This window comes from Ursus americanus, chromosome 4 (genome assembly GCF_024610735.1).
Source record: "Ursus americanus isolate L20-20 chromosome 4, mUrsAme1.1.p, whole genome shotgun sequence".
NCBI lineage: Eukaryota > Metazoa > Chordata > Mammalia > Carnivora > Ursidae > Ursus > Ursus americanus.
In genome coordinates this window covers 37630765-37654657 of record NC_142130.1, presented here as the reverse complement: position 1 = coordinate 37654657, position 23893 = coordinate 37630765, and the positions used below count along the sequence as shown (strand labels likewise).

General features: G+C 34.0%; 1 protein-coding gene across 2 annotated transcripts in view; it reads right to left on the bottom strand.

The window, feature by feature from the left end:
- The window catches only part of GSK3B (glycogen synthase kinase 3 beta), a 201072-nt gene that overhangs the window by 44407 nt on the left and 132772 nt on the right, over window positions 1-23893 (bottom strand). For both annotated transcript variants that reach the window (XM_045785098.2, XM_045785101.2), the window contains exon 7: window positions 20427-20524. In XM_045785098.2, coding sequence (XP_045641054.1) covers window positions 20427-20524 — 98 coding nt within the window. The remainder of the gene's footprint in view (window positions 1-20426; window positions 20525-23893) is intronic.

Sequence of the window (23893 nt, the reverse complement as noted above, 5' to 3'; positions counted from 1 at the left end):
TGTCTACAGCAACAGAAAGAAAAGCCATGATAGTGAAAGGCTGGAGAGAAGTATTACAAAGAGCACCAGGAAATTACTGGGGGTGAGGAATATGTTCATTATCTTGATTTCATGGTGGTAGTTTCATGTGTACATGCATATGCCAAAACTTCCCAAACTGTATACTTTAAGTATGTGTACTTTATTGTATGCCAATTACATCTTTCAGGAATCATTTAAATATCTGAATACATAAAGTTTAAGTAAGATAAGTGGAAAGGACATTCTGAGCTATAGAGCTGTAGTATTATTTGTCAATAAAAGGAATCTAGTTAACTATAAACTGACCTTTATCTCTAAAAGACAATTTCTGAGCAAACCCCTGATTTTACTGGAAAGAAAAGAAAATATGTATAAAAATAATCTAAATTATAACACATCATTCTGTGGAGAGCTTGCTTTTGGGCACTGGAAACACGTATCTCCCTTCCTTCTTGCAGCAGCAGAAATCCAGCTTTATAGAGAGGAGCAAGGTATTATCTAGTATTGGGAAGGGAAGCCTCTGGCCTTTGTTGCTGTAGATAACAGACACTTTTAAGCCAGGAAATCTCACACTTAAAATATGAAGGCTAAAAAGGAATCTTAATTTTTACTTTTAAATAATAAAGCAGACACATCCTATTTTACCCCTTGATGAAGGGTGTGTGTGTGCACGCTTGTGTGTCTGTGTGTGTGTCTATATGTACTGGGAAAGAGGGAGAGGAGTGAAAAAGGGAGAGTGAGCTAATCAATAATTCTACCCCCCAAATACAACCCCACTGGATTCTTTTAACTGCTGAACAAAAAACCCAACAGCACTGACATGAATAAATGAGTATTTAAAAATGTATACCTTCAATGACTCTACAACTTAACAATTCCATTTTAAGGTATATACTCTAGTCTAGAGGAACTTTTTATATATCCAAGGCAACATTGTTCATAATAAAATACTACAGGCACAAGCAAAAATCCAAAAGTAGAATTAGTAAATAAACTGTAGTGTAGTCATAAAATGGTACACTAACTAGCAATGAAAATGAATGAAGCAGAGCTACACATACCTTCTGATGAATCTCACAAAATGGTGAGTTTTCACTCAGCAATAAATACATACTAAATACATACATAAATAAATACATACATAAGGACTGCCTTATATAAAGCTTAAAAACAGGCAAGACTAAACTATATTTTAGTAAAATTGTATAGTAAATATAGTAAAATTGTAAAACTAAAAATAGACACGGGAATATTTATTAGAAAAATTCAAGTATAGATTATTCAGCTTAATAGGAAGATATAAGAGAGATTGTGACTGGGATGGGACTTAAGTAATTCCTCTAATTCTTAGTATGAGTGATAATTACACGGATATTTGCCTTATTATTGTGCTTTACACTGAACACATTTTAATATATTTTGGATTATGACATATATCACAATAAACAAAATGACACTTAAGAAATGCCCACTTTTGTTATACACAAATAATGAATCATGGAACATTACATCAAAAACTAAGGATATACTGTATGGTGACTAACATAACATAATAAAAATTATTATTAAAAAAATAAATTAAAAAAAAAAAGAAATGCCCACTTTTGAATCAGTGAGTATTTGCTGTGCAGTCCCCCTCTATTTATTCAGTACTTTGTTAACACAAGACATGTTTCTAACTCCCCACAAGTTGGTAAGAATGCTAAAAAAATGAGAATTGTATGATGTCCATTAGTAAAGGCATCCTTTTACTGTATGGACAGAGATCACATGGACTTATCAGCCCTTTGGTTAACTTTCTGATAGGGGCTATGTGAGAGAATTCAAGTTACAAACTGTATAATAAAAAGGCAGGACACTACTTGAAGTGAATATTATAATTCTTATTGTTTTTTATTACATCCTAAGAACATTCCCAATAGAAGGATATTTCCAATTGAAGTATATCTGTGAAATACACAATAAAACAGCTGAGAAACATATGCAATATACACAAGGTTTACTTAATACGAACTTTTAATAAGGTGTATATGTGTGTTTTCACTCTCATATCTTCTCCCTAAATTCATGTCTCACAGCCACTCACATTTAAACATGTACCCAAAATTTTAAAATGAAAAATTTCAAACACAGAGAAAAGTCACAATTTTTTTTTTCAGTGAAAACCCTCTTCCTTTATACCAACTACCTGGATTCCACGATTGTTTTACTATGTTTGGTTCATCACATTTCCATCCATCTATCCATATATCAATCCACCTTATTTTTTTGATACATTTCAAAGTCAGCTGCAGACATTAGCACATGTCAGCATATATATAATTCAGGTTAAATATTTATGACTTTTATTTAAGCATTTTTTTACATACTTGGAATCTTCCTTCAATATACACAGTATGTACATGTGGAAAATAATCTGCTTCAACAAACAGTGATATCAAAAAGACTCTTGATTATAATTCTGATTGATGGTCAGAGTTTAACTGTGTCCTTTTCTTTCAAAATACGTGTATTTGTGACTTTTAAGAAGCTAATTACTAACCAGTAAATGGAATCTCTGATCTATACACTATCAATCATTTAAAACAATTAACCAAATAAATTAGTCTGTCACCACAAAGCAGCAATGGAGATCTTCTTATTCCTTTGTTACAGCCACATGATCTTGAATCATTAAGGCCATTAGATGGGAAAACAAAGATTCTAATGTCACAGGACTTTCTATGTTTAATTTCTCTTGCCAAATACTCAACTACTATAATCATTTCTCTATTCTTTTTCTTATTATTTTTTTAAATCTTAAAACCAGGTTCTTCCCAGGCTGGCTAATAGAGATGGAACTAAATGGAAGACCCTCTAGAACAGGGGGTCAGCAAACTTTTTCTGTAAAGGGCCAGAGAGTAAATACTTTAGGCTTTGTAGGCCATAGAGCCTCAGTCACTAATCAACTCTGCTGTTGTAGCACAAGGCAGCTGTAAACAAAAATTTATTTATAAAAATAGGTAGCAGAGTGCATTTGGCTCCTAGGCCCTAGTTGCCAACCTCTGACCTAGTTCAAACATTTTTAAAGATAAGAAAAACTGAGGCCCAGAAGGAGCAACTTTTCAGAGGTCAGAACTAATTAGAGCCAGAGCTAGGACGTAATTCAAATCTCATCAGTGGCAAACCAATTTTAGGAGATGGTATCAAAGAATCTGTTTATTGGACTTGGTTGCAAAATGAACAATTTCTATTTCTAATTTTGGTAGTTGTGGAAGATGCTGATGCTATTAAGCATGAAGGCACAGAGCTGGAAGAGAAAATAATATTTAAGACAATCAAGAAGAACTAAGTGATAAATAATGGACATATCATTTGGGAGAGGGCTTGAGGGTAGAAAAACAGGTTTGGTAGTACCTGATGTGCAGATGCTAGGTGGCTGCAAAAGTGTGTAACAGGTAAAGCAGGTTGAAGGAGAAGAGTACTAAAGATGGGGACCCACAGGACACAAATATGTGGAAAAAGAGAAATTTAAAAAGAAAACAGAGACAGAAGTCCAAGAAACTGGAAGAAGTTCTATAGACAATGATACCATGGAAGCCAAAGAAAGTAAACATTTAAAGGACAGAGAGTTGAGTAACTTATGACATAATTAGCTCAGATAAAATAAAGGTGTTCACTATATCTGGCCAGGAAGTGACTTCCTTTCTGATCATGGTGAGATCAACCATGAAAAGAGCAAGCAGACCATAATCATCTGAAAAGAACAAGCAGACCATAATCACCTGAAATAAGTAAGCAGAAACAGTATATATTAAGTTCTCCTTTCAAAAGGTCCAACAGTGAGGAAAAGGGGAGAACAAAGAGAAGAAATATTTACGGAGCACTCAGTATGTAAAGGCTCTGTGTGAGGTATATCAATCTTCTTTTCTCATTTAAACTTTATAATACTTGGTTACCCATTTTACACTTAAAAGAAACCTATAGTTGATGGAGGTAAATTGACTTCTCAAAGCTACAGTTTGTCAGTTGTAAATATGGGATTCAAACGCATGTGCCGTTGACTTCCTAAAGTCTACCCAACATTAAGGGCAAAAACAGGGAAAAGATTTTTTAAAACTAATTTTTAAAAAATCATTTTCTTAAACTCCACTGGTTATACCATAAGATGAAATCTAAATCCTTTTGAATTGTGCAGGATATACTAAGATTTTATAAGATCACAAGGCTGTAAGTTTAAAAAACAGACTTAACAAAAACCCTCCATAATTTAAATAAAATCTACCCATATCTAATAATTCAACTTAATAAAAAGAATATTGTGTACTGTTAATATTATAGATTTAAGGCAACAGAAGAATTACATGAAGAAATGCAAGCATCTAATTAGCTAAAGAAAATTAGGAAGTTTAACAAATCTCAAACTTATTTTACAAATTCTTGCAAGAATTCTTATGATTTAGCAATTTTGATAAATCACTTTCAGTCTGAATTGTAGATTTTCACTGTAAATCCCATGCTTACTCATGCTTAAGTATATGTGCAATATGAAGGACACAACTTTTAATATTTTTGTCTGTTGTGATTGTTTCACATGTGTAAAATCTTGGTTTGAACGTTAAATGGTGGGCAATATAGCTGTGCATATTGTAAGTAGCATGAATTTCTATCTCAATTTTAATTCTTATTAATTTAAATTCAATTTAGTTAACATATAGTTTCAGGGGTAGAATTTAGTGATTCATCAGTTGCATATAACACCCAGCGCTCATTACATCAAGTGCCCTCTTTAATGGCCCCCAGTCACCCCAACCCTCCACCCACCGCTCCTCCATCAACCCTCAGTTTGTTCCCTATAGTTAAGAGCCTCTTCTGGTTTGCCTCCCTCTCTGTTTTTATCTTATTGTATTTTTCCTTCCCTTCCCCTATGTTCATCAGTTTTGTTTCTTAAATTCCACGAGTAAAATCATATGGTATTTGTCTTTCTCTGACTGACTTATTTCGCTCAGCATAATACCTTCTATAGTTCCATCCATGTTGCAAATGTACTGCAAGAATTTTTTTTATTGTAAGACCTAAGTTACAGAAACTACTGCTCTTATTGAATTACTTTGGGAGCCATAACTGCTTAAAGACGGTCAACATAGGGGTGCCTGGGTGGCTCAGTCAGTTAAGCGTCTGCCTTTGGCTTAGGTCATGATCCCGGGGTCCTGGGATTGAGTCCCACGTCAGCTCCCTGTTCAGCAGGGAGTCTGCTTCTCCCTCTGCCCCTCCCCTGGCTCGTGCACTCTCCCCCCCCCCCACTGAAAAATAAATAAATAAATAATCTAAAAACAACACCACAAACTAAAAAGCTGAAGCATGAAGGTAAAAAAGGCCAGAAAAACATATGTACATATGATTCAAGTCTGAGAAGGGCAACGGGGAAACAAATGCAAAAAAACTAAGGAAACAGTGGCTGAAATTCTTCCGAATTTGATGAAAATTCACTGAAAAGCTCAATGAATCTCAAGCAGTACAATACAAAACATACCATACGGAGTTATAGTCAACTAGTAAAAGCCATTGATAAAGGGAAAATCTTTCCCACAACTCTAAAAAGAGACACATTATATACACAGGGTATCAACAATAGGAATGACAGCTGACTTCACATCAGAAACAATTCAAGCCAGAAGAAACTAGAGACTGTTCTAAAGAATGAAATTAAAAGAAAAGCTGGAAACCAAGAAATTGTATATCTGGTGAAAAAAACCTTCAAAAGACATTATCAGGCAAACAAAAGTTAAGAGAGTTTGTCATCAGATTTTCACTATAAGAAAGTACTTCAGGATGGAAGAAGAGGATTCCTCCCTATACAGAGGAATAAAGACCACCAGAAACAGTAAATATGTGGCTAAATGTATATTTATCCCTTGCTTTTAAATTTCTTCAGAAGAAACTGAGTGCTTAAAGCAAAACAATAACAAAGTATTATAAAAGTATTATAGAAGTAAAATGTATTACACACTAACATGAAGGACAGGAAGGGGAAATAGAAATATACTATTGCAAGGTTCTTACTTTATATGTGAAGTAGTATATTATTATTTATAGACTGTGATAAAATAAACATGCCTATTTTCAATCCTAGAATAACTTAAAAAATACAATAAGGATGTATAGCTTAAACTGCCCATTGGGGAAATAAAAAAGGCTCATTATATCCGTAAGGTGGCAGTAAAGGAGAAAAAAAAATGGAATGAAAAATAAATATCAAAGTAAAATACTTAAACTCAACCATACTGATAATTACATTGAATGTAAATGGTCTAAACACTCCAATTAAAGGCAGAAATTGTTAAGACTCTATAAAAAAAGACAGTAAGCATATGTTGTCTGTGAGAAATAAACTTTAACTATAAAGACACCCAGGTTAAAATGCAGAAAGTTATACTATACAAACACTTATCATATGAAAGATGGAGTGCCTACATTAATATCAGAAAATGGAGACTTCAGGGCAAGGAAATTAAAATAAAGAGGGTCATTTCCTATTTATAACAGTAATTTTACGACTATACTTGAAATTAATGTGAATACCATGTGTAGATAAGAATGTAGAACACACGAACTCTCATATGTTGTGGGTGGGAGTGAAAAATAGAACTGCTTTGGAAAACAATTTGGTAACTTTTCATAAAGTTAACATACACTTATTACATGACAGGCAACTTTAGTCATAGTCCTTTCTTGAAGAGAAATATAAACACATACCTGCAAAAAGACTTATAAACAAACATTCATAGCAGTTTTACTTGTAATAACTAAGAACCAGAGTCAAACATCCGTGTTTGTGATAATTAATAATTGTGATATGTTCTAATAGAATACAACCCGGCATAAAATGGAATAAACAGGTGATACAAGCAATAACATGGATGAATCTCAAAAACATGTTGAGCTAAAAAGGCCAAATACAAAAGAAATATACATTCATATAAATTATAGAATAGGAAAAACTAATCTGTAGTGACAGAAAGCAGACCAACAGTCACCTGACACAGAAGATGGGGTAATGACTACAAAGGGGCATGAACAGAATGATCAACTGTCCTGGTTTTGCCTGGTGCTATTCTGGAAGAGCCCTCAGGTCCTGGGCACACTGGGATGTTTACTCACCTCAGGCTGTACAGAGGAACATTTTTGGGGTGGGGGACATGTTCTAAATCTTAATTAGACAGTGGTTATGTATATTTGTTGAAGCTTATTAAACTGAATACTTAAAATAGCTACTTTTATTTTACGTAAATTACATCCTGATGATATTGATTTAAAAAGTAAAACAGACCATTATGTAATTTGTGATGCATTTACTACACTAAATAATACCAGATGTTTATCTTTCTTATGTTGCTCTGTTAAGGCTAGCATTAAAAGTATCAGAGTCTATATCAAACCCTACAATCAGAATTATTTTATATACAATATGAATAGTCTTGAAGAAAGCGAAGGTATGATTTAAGATGCAAAGGAATGTAAGAAAGGTAAGACAATCAACAGGCATTTAAAGATTTTTGATCAGCCTCTTAAGTCATTCATTCATTCAAGACATTTACTGAGTTTCTATCTTCAAAGAACTCTAGGGCAGAGAGACTTATAAAATCTGCAAAGATCAGTACAACAAAGTTTAAGTGTAGATACGTGTGAGGTAAAAGTGCTACCCTGCACGAGTGAGGAAGGGATTCAGGAAAGGCTCTGGAAGGAAAGACAAGAGCTGATTTTATGTAAGGAGTCTAGGAAGTAAATGAGTCAGAAGCATATTCTCTACACACTAAGTGTGAAGTAGAAAATGGCCTGATTTGGATAAAGTAACAGCTGAGTGTTGACAGAGACTAAGAATTGGATAATGGAGGGAAAGCAATGTTAAAGGCTGAAAGGTAAGTGGCTGACAGGTTATGAAGAGCAAAGATTCTAAATGCATCACTATCTGTAATCAACATAATAAATATAGGACAATTTAACAAACTGTCCTATTTCTATTTGAGTATATCTTTAGGTTTTATATTATGTTTTATTATATGCAGAGTGTATTTCTACCTGACTTACTCTATGAAGAGTATACTTCTACCTGATTTACTCCAGCTGAATTATGTATTTGGAATCTTTCAAATTATATAAATTGAACCTTTTCATTTTATGGATTAAAAAATATGTTTGAAATGGACCTCATCATTTCAGATACAAATCAAGTGTTAGAGTTCCCTTGAATTTTAAAAGACAGAAAAATATTTTCCCCCAAACTTTTAGACTACAGATATACTTAAAAAACAAAACAAAACAACCAACCAACCCAAAAACAAAACCTTATTTCTGGATTTCCTCAAAACTGAGTTCCTCGACTTAAAGGAAATGAAACTGCATATAAATGTTGTATGTATTTTCTGTAAGTATGATAGTCCACACAATTAAAAAAAGGAGGGGAGGGGGTGCCTGGGTGGCACAGCGGTTAAGCGTCTGCCTTCGGCTCAGGGTGTGATCCCGGCGTTATGGGATCGAGCCCCACGTCAGGCTCCTCCGCTATGAGCCTGCTTCTTCCTCTCCCACTCCCCCTGCTTCTGTTCCCTCTCTCGCTGTCTCTATCTCTGTAAAATAAATAAATAAAATCTTTAAAAAATATATTCTTTAAAAAAAGGAGGGGATGTTAAAAATTATCACACCATTGGAAAAAGTATATATTCTCAGTTAGCTATTATTAGAATAAGACCTTTCCATTTATTGCAAAAAAGCACCTTTTCTTTGGCCCATCATCCTAGATCATGAGGGGTTAGGTGGTGAAAAGATCCAAAGAATCAGAAATCAAGTCGGTCACACTCCTCTGGGATGCCGTGCATGGTTAAATTCATCATTTCATTTGTACCCAGGTCCCATCCACATTTGTTCTAACATTTTCTCGTTCATTTAGTTACATATGTATGTAGACACTGACAAATATTAAATTAGGAATTAGGATTTACTTCTTCAAAGACATAAAGCTGGAATCATCTGACAAAAGCTAAGAAAACAGTTTTCACAGCTTTATTTTTAATAGCTCAACACCAGAGGTCGCCAAACTTCAGCAATAGAAGGCTGCATGTACAGCCTTAAGAGCAAGGGTGAAGTAAAAGAAATCCTGTTAGAAAGCTGTTATTCTTCTGCTTAAAAATCTGCAGTGGTTTCCAATCACCTACAGGCTAATGTGGTCGGGCCACTGCCCACAACTCTAGCCTTCTCTGCTCCACTAAACTCATATTCTACTATACCCACAATTCAGAACCTTAAGCTCAAACCATAAACACACAACAGAACCATTTCCAATAAGCATCTGCCCAAATTCATACATATGTCCTCCATTTCCTTCCTCTCTCTAAATGGTGAATATCTTTTCATGTTTCAAGATTTAGCTTGTTACCTGTCCTATGATGCCTTTCCAGACAGCACTACCTCCACACAGAATACTTTGTACTCTTTGTTCCTCTCTTTCCCTTAGTCTCTGAACTCGCTGAGAGCAAGGACCCTCTATGTTCTAGTCCAGCACCTAACAAAAACAACAGTAGTAGTTAAAGTGATATGCACCCTGAAAGACTAAAGGGACACATGGCTAGGCCTATATATAATGAAACTTTTTAAATAAGTGGATAAAAACTGAATTAACATAGAGGCAAGAGAGATTATATGTACCATGGTTGAATAATGAAACATCTTCACTTCTGCAAAAAAGAACTGTTTTTCAGTTTTGGTAACTCTCAGGTTGGCTGCCTATACCATAAGCTTGACAAATGTCTCTGATTTAAAAACTAGAAAGCACGTCACTGAACTATTCTATTTCAAAATATCAGTATTCTAATGATATTGGAATCACTACATTTTTGCTGCCAGGAAACTAACATAAAATGTCATTTCCTCTGGCATTTCCCTACAATTTGAAGGTTTTCCTTTTTAAAATCCACTAGGTAGGAGTGCCTGGGTAGCTCACTCAGTTAAGCGTCTGCCTTCAGCTCAGTTCATGGTCTTGGGGTCCTGGGATCAAGCCCCATGTTGGGTTCCCTGCTCAGCAGACTTCCTCACCATCTGCCCCTCTCCCCCATTCGTGCTCTCTCTCGCTTGCTCTCTCCCTCAAGTAAATAAAATCTTTAAAAAAAAATTCACTGTAATACTTAACTTTCAACATTTGTAGATTTTATCCAATTTCTATGTCTTTCCTATAATATATGATTGAAATTTTGGTATAAGAAACCCTTGTTTTTGGGTGCAATGTTTCTCCCTTCCAAATTCCAAAAGGCAAGGAATAAAAAGCCGTAAAAAGAGCAGCACGTATTTTTAAATCTCATGAGAATTTCATTGAAAAGGGCAGCAAGTTATCATGTTATTTGAACACAACTAAATGACGTGGCTAGTTTAAAGTATTCAGCCTAGGGAGAATGAACTAGTGTAGGAGGGTCCCTTTATGTGTCTGTGCTCTAGTCCATTCACTCTTACACCATCTGTCACTTAACTTGATGTTCCCCCTCCCCTTCTGGAAGCCAGGGGATAGACATATAAATATAAGAAGTCTTCTAGAGTCTTTTGCAAAACTACGGTCAGAGCTTATTGCCTTCCTTAAAATATGGTGGAAACAACAAAGCTACCTTAGCAACACAGTTACACAGATAGATGCCAGTATTCCTTTTTAAAAATAACATCTTTATTGAGATATACTTCACATATCATGAAATTTACTCCTTTAAAGTATATAACCCAGTGGTTTGATAGTATATTCCCAGAGGTGTACAACCATCACTGTCATCTAATTTTATAACATGTTCATCACCCCAAAATGAAACACTGTACTCAAGAACAATCACTTTCATTCCCCACTCCTCCCAAGCTCCTGACAACCACTAATCTACCTCTGCCTAACAGATCTAAACAGATCTGTTTATTTTGAACATTTCATATAAATGGAATCACACACATGGGGCCTTTTGTGCTTGACATTTTCTTTATCCATTCGACAGATGATGGACATTTGAAATGTTTCCACTATTTGGCTATAAATAATGCTGCTATGAACATTTGTGTAAAAGTTTTTGTGTGGACATGTGTTTTCAATGTTCTGAGGTACGGACTTATGAATGGAACTGCTGGGTCATATGGTAATTCTATGATTAATATTTTAAACATTTAGCCAACCATTTTTGGTTTGCACCATTTTACAGTCCCACCAGCAACGTATAAGGGTTTCAATTTCTCCATAGCCTCACTAACACTGTTATTGTTTGTCTTTTTGTTCTACCTATCCTAATGAACATGATGTATTCATTATGGTTGATCTGCATTTCTCTAATGACTAAGGATGTTATGCATCTTTTCTTCTGCTTCCGGGTCATTTTATGTTTTTAAAGAAATGTTTATTCAGACTCTTTGCCCACTTTTTTATTGGGCTGTCTTATTATTGTTGAGTTGTAAAAGTTCCTTATATATTCTGAATGTCCCTTATAATATACAGGATTTGTAAAATTTTTCTCCCATTCTGTGGATTTTTAACTTTTTTGAAAAAGTTTTAAAATTTTGATGAAGTTCAATGTATCTTTTTTCTATTATCGCTTGTATCTTCTGTGTCATATCTAAGAAATCACTGCTTAACTGAAGGCCACAAAGGTTTCCTTCTAAGAGTTTTACAGTTGTGGCTCTTGCCTTTAGGTCTTTGATCCATTTTGAGTTAATTTTTTTGATGTGGTATGAGGTGGGAGTCCAACTTCACTCTTTTGCGTATGGATATTTAGTTCCAAGCTCTAAAAAGACTGTTCTTTCCCCCACTGAATTGCCTTGGAACCCTTGTCTTATCACCATAAGTGTAAAGGTTTATTTCTGGACTCTCAATTCTAATTTATTGATCTATAGGGCTATGCTTGTGCCACTATGTCTTTTTTTTCCTCTTTTTTTTTTAGCATGACTGACAAATTTGTAAGACATTAAGTGTATATCCTGGTGATCTCATGTACATATACATCGTGAAAGGATTCCTACCATCTAACACATACATCACCACACACTTTCATCTTTTTTTTGGTGAGAACATTTAAGTTATACTCCCTTAGCAAATTTCAATTAAATAATGCAGTGTTATCATGTTTTACATCAGATCTTTAGGCCTTACTCATAGCTGAAAGTCTGTACCCTTTAACAACCTTTCCTCATTTCTCCCCACTCCCCAGGCCTTGGAAACCACTCTTCTACTCTCTATTTCTATGATTTTGACTTCTTTCTTTCCTTTTTTTTTTTTTTTTAATTTCACATAAAGTGATACCATGCGGTATTTGTCTTTCTCTGCCAGGTGTATCTCAGGGAAATGCCCTCAAAATCCAACCATGTTGTCGAAAATGGCAGGATTTCCTTCTTTCTTATAGCCAAATACTATCCCATTGTATATGCACTTGTCTTGATTACTAGAGTTACATAATAAGTTTCTAAAATCGGAAGTACAATGCCTCCAGTTTCATTATGCTTTTTAAAGATTGCTTTGACTCTCATTATTTCTTGAATAAAATTTTATACTTGGAAACAAGGCCCCTCGTCCTCCCCCAAAAAGGTAGCTATTTTGATTAAGCAAACTATTGAACGTAAGTATAACAGTCATTCTTGGCTGACACATACTCACAGAAGTCAAAAGACCTTTTTTCCCTCAACCAAAGTAGTATGCTCAACAAAGGAATAAAGAAAGGAAAGGGGTGGCAGTGGTATGTGTGGTGGGGGATGGGGGCAGGGGGGAGATCAGAATCTCTTCAGTTTAAAAAAAACCCACTTTATTGCTCTAACTTTTAAAATATCACACCCCCTTTCGAGACACGTAAATATATTTTCTAAAGATTTTATTTATTTATTTATTTATTTATTTATTTATTTATTTATTTATTTATTTGAGAGAGAGTGACCAAGAGAGAGCATAAGCCAGGGGAGAAGCAAAGGGAGAGGGAGAAGCAGACTCCCTGCTGGGCAGGGAGCCAGATGCGGCTCTATCCTAGGACCCCAAGATCATGACCTGAGCCTAAGGCAGAGGCTTAACCAACTGAGCACCCAGGCGCCCTGAGACATGTAAATATTTTATTCACACATCACCCAACTCTTGCTTCCTTTGAGAATCACTAACACTACAGTGATTTTTTTCATATTTTCTTTCTATCATGTTATCAATAAAACAAAACATGATACAGCACTCAGTACACTTTTACAAACTATAAATGACCCTCTCCAAGATTCCAGTGTTTCTTTTTATGTTTTTCACTGCTCAACTGTTAAGAATCATTGCTCTCAAAATTTCTCATCTTTTGCTAAAAAAGGAAGCAGAGATTTCTCAGTAAACATTGGTCTTGAAATCAGGGTCTGGATTATGAATACCGTTAACCTGAAAGATTTCTGACCCTGTCCCATTTCTCACCTGCCTCTTTACATACTTTATAGATTATGCCAAAGAAAAATAATATACTACACCAGGGCCCTGAGATTAAGCAAATACACACAAGAACTAAAAATGCAACTGTGCATAAGAATGTGCAGTTGCTAAGTGAAGGGTACTTATGTCCCAAGATGAGTAATCCTATGAATGGTTTTTTGACACAGATCCTAAAATATGACTATCAGTAAATTGGTTTTGAGGTGACAATGTCATGAAACTTCATTTGTGTGTAAAAATTTCTTTAAATAAAACTACTGGCAACTTATTAAATTATCTCACACTGCTTGTTCTGGGGAATGTAAAGATTTCAAATAGATGTCATTCTCAAGTCAAAAGATGAATGGGGTCACATTGCCAGGAAACCACTTTTCATACCTATAGTGCACAGAGATTTAACCAAGTACGACGAGTAAGTTACTGTAGAGTCAGTAAAATTTCATAGTAGTAAGTTAAAACTGATGTTTCTCTTGGTCTATAGAAAACATTACTTAATGTAAAAATGCAGACAAGCAATTACATTAAAATAATTATTAAATGCCTCCTTTACCCATTCACTTACTTTAAAAAATGCTGACATCATATTTACTGTAGACAGTCACCAAAAAGAGTAACCATAGTACCTTGTACTAGTATAGGGATATTTAACCTAGGGTTCCTGGATGAGCTTTAGAAAGCCCAAGAATCACCTGTATGTAAAATCCTGCTATGTATGCATTTTTCTGGAGGACAGTCTATTGCTATAAACAGATTTGCAAAGTGGTCCACGATCCAAAAGTTATTAAAAATTGCTGCTCCAGTCAGTAACAGACATGGAAAAATTTAAATAATAAAAGAATGAATTAAGGAATCAAATATTTGGTTTATAATTACATATAATATATATTACAAGTAAAAGTGTATAACAACATATAACGGGGTATACTCAGATGTTCTGGAAAGTGGAAAAAAGAGACAGAATTAAATTTAATATATTGTTCCTATGGTCTGTTACCAACACAAGAGCTCTATAATATAAGAAATGTCACCAGGTAACATATGATTAAACTCCAAATTCACGTTAGCAAAAACACATCATGGATCCATCAAAAATCTTAGGAAAATAAGTATTTTTTATACTTATTAAACTCTGGTTTAACTAATATCTTAAAGCTCTGACTGAGAGACTATTTGATAGTGAAAATGTTAAGCCAGGGAAGAAGAGTGTATGCATACAGGTGCTGAACAAGCCATAATATGGGGATAGGATAACTGAAAATCTAAAACATTTGCTAAACAAAGATAGTGAAAGTTAAGGTTGAGCTGTACCTGAAAGCAAAGAAATCTCCCATTATAACTGATTACTTTAGATGAAGCACAATTAGACCTAGTCCAAATGACATCTCAAATTGATCTGGTATATTCATTACAATAAGATTTAGGGGCTTTTTCCTTTAGTTCGTGATCACATTTTTTTTTAACACCAATATATAATAAATATGGTTCAATCGGTTCTGGATATCAAGTTGACATAAGGATCGTATTTTCTCCCCAGAGCTATAAAATTCCATAAGCAGAGGACACCAATTTACTAAAGATGAATCAGATAGAATTTTTCTATCACCCAGCCTCTCCCGGATATGGTGGTGGTGGTAATCATCATCATTTTCCTAGGATTAATGAAAGGATTAAAGTGGTATTGTATGTCCAGTGCTTAGCTCAGGGCCTGATGCAAAGTAAAGTCTCAATGAGTGGCAGCTTTTGTGATTAGCAGTAGTTTCCCAATATTTGAAAATGGAGACTTTTGAGAAGCCAAGTAATCACTGATCTTTTTGTTTAAATTATACTATAAGCAGCAATCAGTCAAACTGGAAGACCAGGAAAACAATTATTTAGACAAGCATTTATAATAAAATGTGGCTCTCTTAACTCAGTATGTTTTTGTTTGCTAACAAAAGATTCCAGAACAAAACAATTGAAAACATCTTTGTTTTCATAGTTTCTGTGACTACTAAAAGACTGAAAAAATCAACATCACAGAACAATAAAAAGTGAAAATCCTCTCCTTTTCCTCGCCCCTTAATTCCACTCTCCACTGCTAAAACTTTTTTCTTCTAAATCTTTCTCTACTGATAGGCATCATAAGAAATGAATTCCATCTACTTAGCTGTAATAGCATAATCAAAGATTATTTGGATCTTAATGTAGGAAAGTAGGAATACTTTCAAATTCTTAAATAAAACTTCTATCAGAGATAAGATTTTATTAGCTCTTAACCTATGTAAGAGCTAGCTAGCTAGCCAGATATCTAAATTGAGTAATTATTGCTAAATTAAACAACAATTTAGTAAAGTTGCTTTACAAGATAAATTAAGTAACTTTAATTGTCTTATAACAATTTTATTACTACAAATAATTTAAGTATCTATATGTTTAGTGTCATGTTTTTCTGAAAGAGATATATCCAAATCTAAAACTACGGAAGCTACACCGAAATTCTACCATCAAGAGGTGCGACTCTAATTCTGCTCTAAAACTCTTCCATTAGAGAGCAATGGTCAAATTATTACTAAGCATAAATAAATGTTTCTGGAATAAATAAAGGCAATAATATCTCTGGGAACACTAATTAATTTAAAATTTGAAATTCTACAAAAAAAAATTGGTTTCTTTCAAGCTTTTAGTTTTGTGGTATTTTAATCCAGAAATTGAACTTTGCACTGAGTTCACCTTTCCTTACTTGAAATTTGTATTTTAGAATTTGGAGGGGGAAAAGAAACTATTAGTAAAATTTATAGCATTCCCAGGCCCAGAGCTTCATAGAGCGCTGCCACTTCAATACATTTGGGGAATACAGGGTACATTTGTCATTTACGTAAGTTAATGATCAAATCTTTGAGAACTCAAATATATCCTGTAATTTCTTTTCAAGGCAGTAATATATCACTTTACCTTCACAATGCTATTCTTCTCAATATCAATTATGTAATTCAGAATACGATCATACACCAGAATCTATACATTTTCAAAAATCACTTAAGTCAAAATATACTTCTTACGAGAAATGAAATGACTTAGTAAAAAAGTCTACAAAACAGATTTTTGTTTAAACATATATATGCACAGAAAAGGATATAAAAATATTTATAGAAGTTATTTTTCATGATGTGCCAGAACAGTGACTGTTTTTGTTCTTTTCTTTGTATTTTATGCCTGTGTCTTCTCAGTCTTCTGAACGGAGCATAGAAAATACAGCGTAATCATAAAACAAAGTTATTGCCATTAAAAAAAGCTACCTCCTCCAAGTCTTCAGAAGACTCTTTTCTAAATAACTGTATTGCTATGACTGATAGCAGAGGTGCCAGAGGACAATGCTATGTCACTGAACCTATGTTTGTGAAACTCCTGGTAGAGAGTCTCCCAAAATACTGTATTTTTCATCAGATATCTGAAACCACATCAGATATTTCTTGAGGTTATAAAGAAAAAAAAAATCTTATTTGAGAAGTCCCTGGCATAATGAAATCCTGATCTAACAATCCTATCTATGAAATCAACCTCAGAAAGTTAAGTGTACTTCATGCTTAGAAATGATTTTTCAAGACTTTCAATTCTATTCTGCTTTATAATTTTAACTTATTCCAAGATAACATTATTGGATTTATTCCAAATATTTTGTAAAAGTCTTCTTATTAGAGGGTAGGAAGAGAGGAAATTAAAAAGGCTGGTTAGAATGAGATGAAGTTAGCTCAGTTTATAAAATGGACATGGACATCTGAGCCAATAAAATTTAATGAACATATAGAACAATCACAACTTACTTTATTAATTCCTAGGTAATTCCAAATTCATGAATGAACAAGGATTGTCTTGCAGCTTAATTCAATTTAAATCTTTACTGGAAACTATTCTGGTGCCCTTGGATAATGAAACACAACAATAAAAAAAGTCCCTGCTCAGAAAGTTTATACAGTAATGAGGCAAATCTACCACATATAAAATACTTGAAGTCTGCTGGATGACTGTTCATTTTTTGCATAAACTCAGATTCAGAGAGAAGAGTATTTTACTGGGGAGTTCAGCTATCTCCAGATACTCCAAAGGAATCCCCATGAAATTTTAAAGGGAGAAAGTATCAGAAAATAACAGATTTTCATGGATTCCCTAATTACTATCACCTCAAAAAAAACTGAGAATTGAATTAGGCACCCACAAGACCATATTTCATGTAAAATTCAAATCTATTCTTGAACTCCTAATTAGCAATAATGACAATATCTAAGATGTAAAATGTGTTTAGCAACACTTAACTTTGAAAGTTAACCTACACAACTTCTTTTCTAATTTACAACTTAGGTCAAGAAGACTAGAACAGTTACATCAGAACTAGTTATGAATTTTTATTTCAATGAAACGTCACAGATATTAAAATTTAGGGAACAGAAATACAGGATCAACAAGATTTTAGAGCTATATTAAACACATACACAAGACCTGTACAATGTTTATTAACCTCCATGCAATAAGATTTAGAGTCATGCTACTCACACACACCACAACAAATTGTCTATTAACCTCTATGTAATGTATAAACTTCAGGTCACCAAAGGGGTGGTAAACTAATACCGGAATTTCATTTATTCTGGGCAGGTACGCTTAAAACTGTAAAACAGATCAAGATGCCTTGGGATCCTAATTCCCTTAGTTCATATCACCTTCAAAACATCTATAGACAGTGATCTTGGAACTACACCAGGGTCGTGACTATGTTCCTTACATATAAATGCAAGATGACAAGATAACCATAAATGAAAAGAGTGTTTTATTTTAGAGTTGGTCTACTACTACAAATTGATCATGGACAACTTACAACAATAAGCCCTAAATGAAAATGAAGTCTTAAACCATCAATAACAAACTGGTAGTTTCTACTATTAAACAAGTACAAACCAAGGAGAAAACTGAATTAAAAGGATTATAACAGTGGTGGTACAAAAAGCTCTAGATATAAAGGTTTATAAGATATGATGGCAAGCATGGGATACAGACTTATCACAGATGGCTACTTTGCTTCATGAATAATTTCATTTGTATCATGTATGAACTGAAATTAGTGACAAAGAATAAATCATCACAAAGTTCTAAACTATAACCCATAGAAAAGCAACACAATTCTAATAAGCTAAACATAAATGACAAATAGAAGAGCAATATGCCCAGAGAATTATAGTATGGTGAGCTCAAGTACGTCAAGTGAAAGCCTGGGTATAAAAGAAATGCTGAATGGTTGCACCATAGTATAGGTCAAACTATGGCCCAATCTCCTGTTTTTGTTGGGCCTTTGAACTAAGAATTGATTTTACAGATAATAATCTGCAATCAATTTCATGATAGAGAATACTAACTTTGAACCCCAATTAAAAGAAATGTTACAGTCCCCCTCCAAGGAACTCTAATCTAATTAGTAATTTGTATTACAAAAAAATTGTACTCAATTATTGTATTTTTAATTTCCTCAATGAAAAATCTGCGGAAATTTGTTTTCTTTTGTGGCATATCTCTATGACATCCTTGATTTGTGTTTTAGCCTACAAAGCCTAAAATATTTTATGTAGCCCTTGGAAGAAAAAGTCTGCCAACCCCTGAATTAGAATATTAATTTGAATAATGGGGAATGGGCTTTTAGGAAACCAAATGACCAAACTATTTGAACTTAGATCTGAGTGTAGTGTGGGAATCAGAAAGTAGATCTGATGAACAAAGGTTAAAGTTTAATTTGAAACTAAAGATGGTTACACCAAAAAGACTGCAAATACTACAGAGGTCTCAGGTGCAAATCATAAAAGAATCATATGAATAGTAAGGAAGATTTCTGATCACACGCTGGTCTTTTCAACCATACTTGCACACATTAATATTTAGCAAAATCACCCCACCAAAAGTAACATATTTTTATAGAATGAAGCACAAGGAGTTTTAAGTATCGTAACCATAGTCCTATGTGCAACTGATAAAAGCTACTGAGGAGTTATGGTTTGGCAAAGAAAAACTAAATTCAAGGTGTCTAGATACAGAGCAGACTGAATCCTAAAGTAGTGCTTTGATGTTGGAAGAATTTAAGGAGACACTGGAAATCCATCTGCCAGGAATAGAACCAAAATGGTTCTTTCATTGACTGGAGCATTGGACTACATGACCTCTAAGGAGATTTTCAATTTTACATTTCTAAGAAATATTTAGAAAATCAAGACTAAAACCCAAAAGACAGCATGTGTTGTTGCTTTGGACAAACATTAGCCGTAGAATGAAGCAATCTAGTGGTCTAAATATACAGACACTTGATTTTTTTTTAAGGGGGTGGGAACTCTAAGGTCTCAAATATTAAAAACTTTTAAAAATTACATTTAAAAATCAATTAAAATCTCAGCCTTAGCATTCTTAGGAGACAATATTAATTCCAAGGTAATAATATTTTAAATCTGGTGTTGTTAATAAAAGTGCTGATAAGATCTAATAAATAAAATTATATTAAACACATAAGTCGAAATTCCGCTTCTGTTAGTGGTCTGCTTGTACCAATAGACAGTCATTCTTTAATTTTATAAATATTTACATATTGAAAAATATAAGCATCATGTGCTCAGCAGAATATTAGGAGCAGAGAGCATAGTGAGCAAAAATACACACAACTTGTGCTTTTATCTGGTTTATATACATTTTAGCGATCTTACGGCTTTTAAGTACTTTAAATAACAGATATATCCATTTTTTTTGCATCAGGTATCTAAAATACCTTTTATAGGATCATATAACAGAAGAGTAATTCAGTTAGAAACCAAAAAGCTGTGTTCTTATACTTCCTCTATAGCTGACCTTTTTATGTGACTCTGGATCACTTTCTCCATTTTTAAAGCTTTTCATGGGTGTGGGTGATATGGATTCTTAGAATAACAACAAAATTCACTGCAGTTCAAAAATTCTGATTCAAACTTCTCACCTTGATTATTTCCACCAATTGATCCACACCACTGTCCCCTGGAAATATTGGTTGTCCTAGTAACAGCTCAGCCAACACACAGCCTGCAGACCATACATCTGTAAAGAAAAGAAAACAAGAATTACTAATGCTTGTAGCTTAAGTTGCATTGAAAACTATTCGTATATGTTTCCTAATTTTACTTTGATCACAGGGTAAATATCACAAGCAAAACACTACACAATCCAAAACCAAGGGAGGAAAGTCATCAAATTATCCCTAAAGTGTTAAACTTACCAAAGAGGAAACAAGGCCAGTAAGAAAATTCTAACAAAGGGTTAAGTCCATTTAATTATCAAATATCAGGTGTTCAAATCTTCAACAACCAAGACAAGGGATTATAGCACCAACACTTAGGGCATGATTATCTACTTATCACAACTTAAAATAAGTCAAAGTGATACAACCTCTGTACACTGGCAGTGCTTACAAAATAGCCACAAACAAGGGTTCAATCTCTATACATAGAGTTTTAAACCAATGTGCATTCTGATAAAAAATTTTAAGCCTTAAATGGTTGGCTTTTGTGTTGTAATATGATTGATGGAAAATGCATTTAAATATATTATAATTTTTAAATGCACAGAGGAATAAATTTTATTTCACAAATCCAAAAGAAAAGGAAGGAAAACTTCTGAACTCGTTTGATGAGGCCAGCATCATCTTGATACCAAAACCACATAAAGACTCCAATAAAAAAGAGAACTACAGGACAATATCCCCAATGAACATGGATATAAAAATTCTCAATAAAATACTAGCAAACCAAATCCAACAATATATTAAAAAGATAATTCCCCACAATCAAGTGGGATTTATTCCTGGGTTGCAAGTACAGTTCAATATTCACATATCAATCAACTTGATACACTACATTAATGAAAGGTTAAGAACCATATGATCATTTCAATAGATGCAGCAAAAGCATGTGACAATGTTTAACATCCATTCATGATAAAAACTCTCAATAAAGTAGGTTTAGAGGGAACATACCTCAACACAATAAAGGCCATATATGAAAAACCCACAGCTAATATCATCCTCAATGGGGAAAAACTGGGAGCTTTTCCCCTATAGTGAAGAACAAGACAGGGATAACCACTCTCACCACTGGTATTTAACACAGCACTGGAAGTCCTAGCCACAGCAATCAGACAACAAAAAGAACTAAAAGGCATCCACATTGGCAAGGAAGAACTAAAACTTTCATTATTTGCAGATGACATGATACTCCATATAGAAAACTCAAAAGATTCCACCAAAAAGTGCTAGAACTGATGAAGGAATTCAGTAAACTCACAGGATAAAAAAAATCAATGTACCACAATCTGTTGCATTTCTACGCACCAATAATGAAATAGCAGAAAGAGAAATTAAGGAATCAGTCCCATTTACGATTGCTCCAAAAACCAGAAGAATAAACCTAACCAAAGACGTAAAAGATCTGTACTCCAAAAACTATAGAACACTGAGAAAAGAAACCAAAGATGACACAAAGAAAAGACATCCCCTGCTCATGGATCAGAAGAACAAATATTGTTGAAATGTCTATACTACCCAAATCAACATTCAGTACAATCCCTATCAAAATACCACCAGCATTTTTCACAGAGCTAGAAGAAACAATCCTAAAATTTGTAGGGACCATAAAAAACCCCAAATAGCTAAAGCAAACTTGAAAAAGAAAAGCAAAGCTGGAGGCATCACAATTCCAGACTTTAAGTTATATTATAAAGCTGAAACGACCAAAACATTATGGTACTTACACAAAAATAGGCACATACATCAACAGAACAGAAAACCCAGAAATGAACCACAATTATATGATCAATTAATCTGAACAAAGCAGGAAAGAATATCCAATGGGAAAAAGACAGTCTCTTCAACAAATGGTGTTGGGAAAACTGGAGAGCAACATGAAGAATGAAATTGGACTTTCCTACATCAAACACAAAAATAAATTCAAAATGGATTAAAGACCTAAATGTGAGACCTGAAACCATAAAAATCCTAGAGGAAAACATAGGCAGTAACCTCTTTGACATCAGCCATAGCAACTTCTTTCTAGATATATCTCCTAAGGCAAGGTAAACAAAAGCAAAAATAAACTATTTTTTTTACTAATAAATAGTTATAACTATTTAAAAATAGAATAAAATTTGACTTCATCAAAATAAAAAGCTTCTGCACAGCGAAGGAAACAATCAGCAAAATTAAAAGGCAGCTTATAGAATGGGAAAGATATTTGCAAATGACAGATCTGACAAAAGGTCAGTATCTAAAATATATAAAGAACTTATAAAACAACACACACACAAAATAAATACTCCAATTAAAAAACGGGCAGAAGATATGAACAGACATTTTCCCAAAGAAGACATACAGATGGCCAAAAGACACATGAAAAAATGCCCAACATCACTGCTCATCAGGAAAATACAAATCAAAAACTACAATGAGGTATCACCTCACATCTGTCAGAATAGCTAAAAAAAACAACACAAGAAACAACAGGTGACCGCGAGGATGTGGAGAAAGAAGTGTTACCTGCACTGCTGGTAACAATGCACACTGGTGCAGCCACACTGGAAAACAGCATGGAGTTTCCTCAAAAAGTCTAAAATAGAAAGAACTACCCCAAGTTCCAGCAACTGCAGCCTAGGTATTTACCTAAAGAATACAAAAATACTAATTCAAGGGGATACACACACTCCAGTGTTTATAGCAGCATTATCTACAATAGCCAAATTATGGAACCACTGATGAACGGATAAAGAAGATGTGCACACAAAGACACACGTATGCACATATACATGTATATATACACACATATATACATATATATGATGGAACATTACTCAGCCATAAAAAAGAACAAAAATCTTTCCATTTGCAAAGACATTGATGGACCAAGAGAGTATTACACTAAGCGAAATAAGTCAGAGAAAGAAAAATACCATATGATTCCACTCATATGTGGAATTTAAGAAACAAAACAAATGAGCAAAGGGGGCAAAGAGAGAGAGGCAAACAAAGAAGAGACCTCCAACTACAAAGAAAAAACTGATGGTTATCAGAGGTGAAGTGGGGGGGGGGATGGGTCAAATAGGTGATGGGATTTAAGGAGTGTACTTGTGATGAACACCGGGGTTGTATGTTAGTGTTGAATCACTGTATTGTACACCTGAAACTAACATTACACTGTATGTTAAATAACTGGAATTTAAATAAAAACTTTAAAAAAGACCAAAAATAGGGAAAATACTTGAAGAGGTCAAGGTTAAGACTAGAGAGAGAATCATTAATTTTCAAACTGTAAATTTTGATGCTGTTATGGCATATCCAGGTAGTAATTTGGATAAGAAGCTGACTATATATAGTATCTATAAAATAAAATTTATTTAAGTGTGAATTGCTTATTTTAGCCA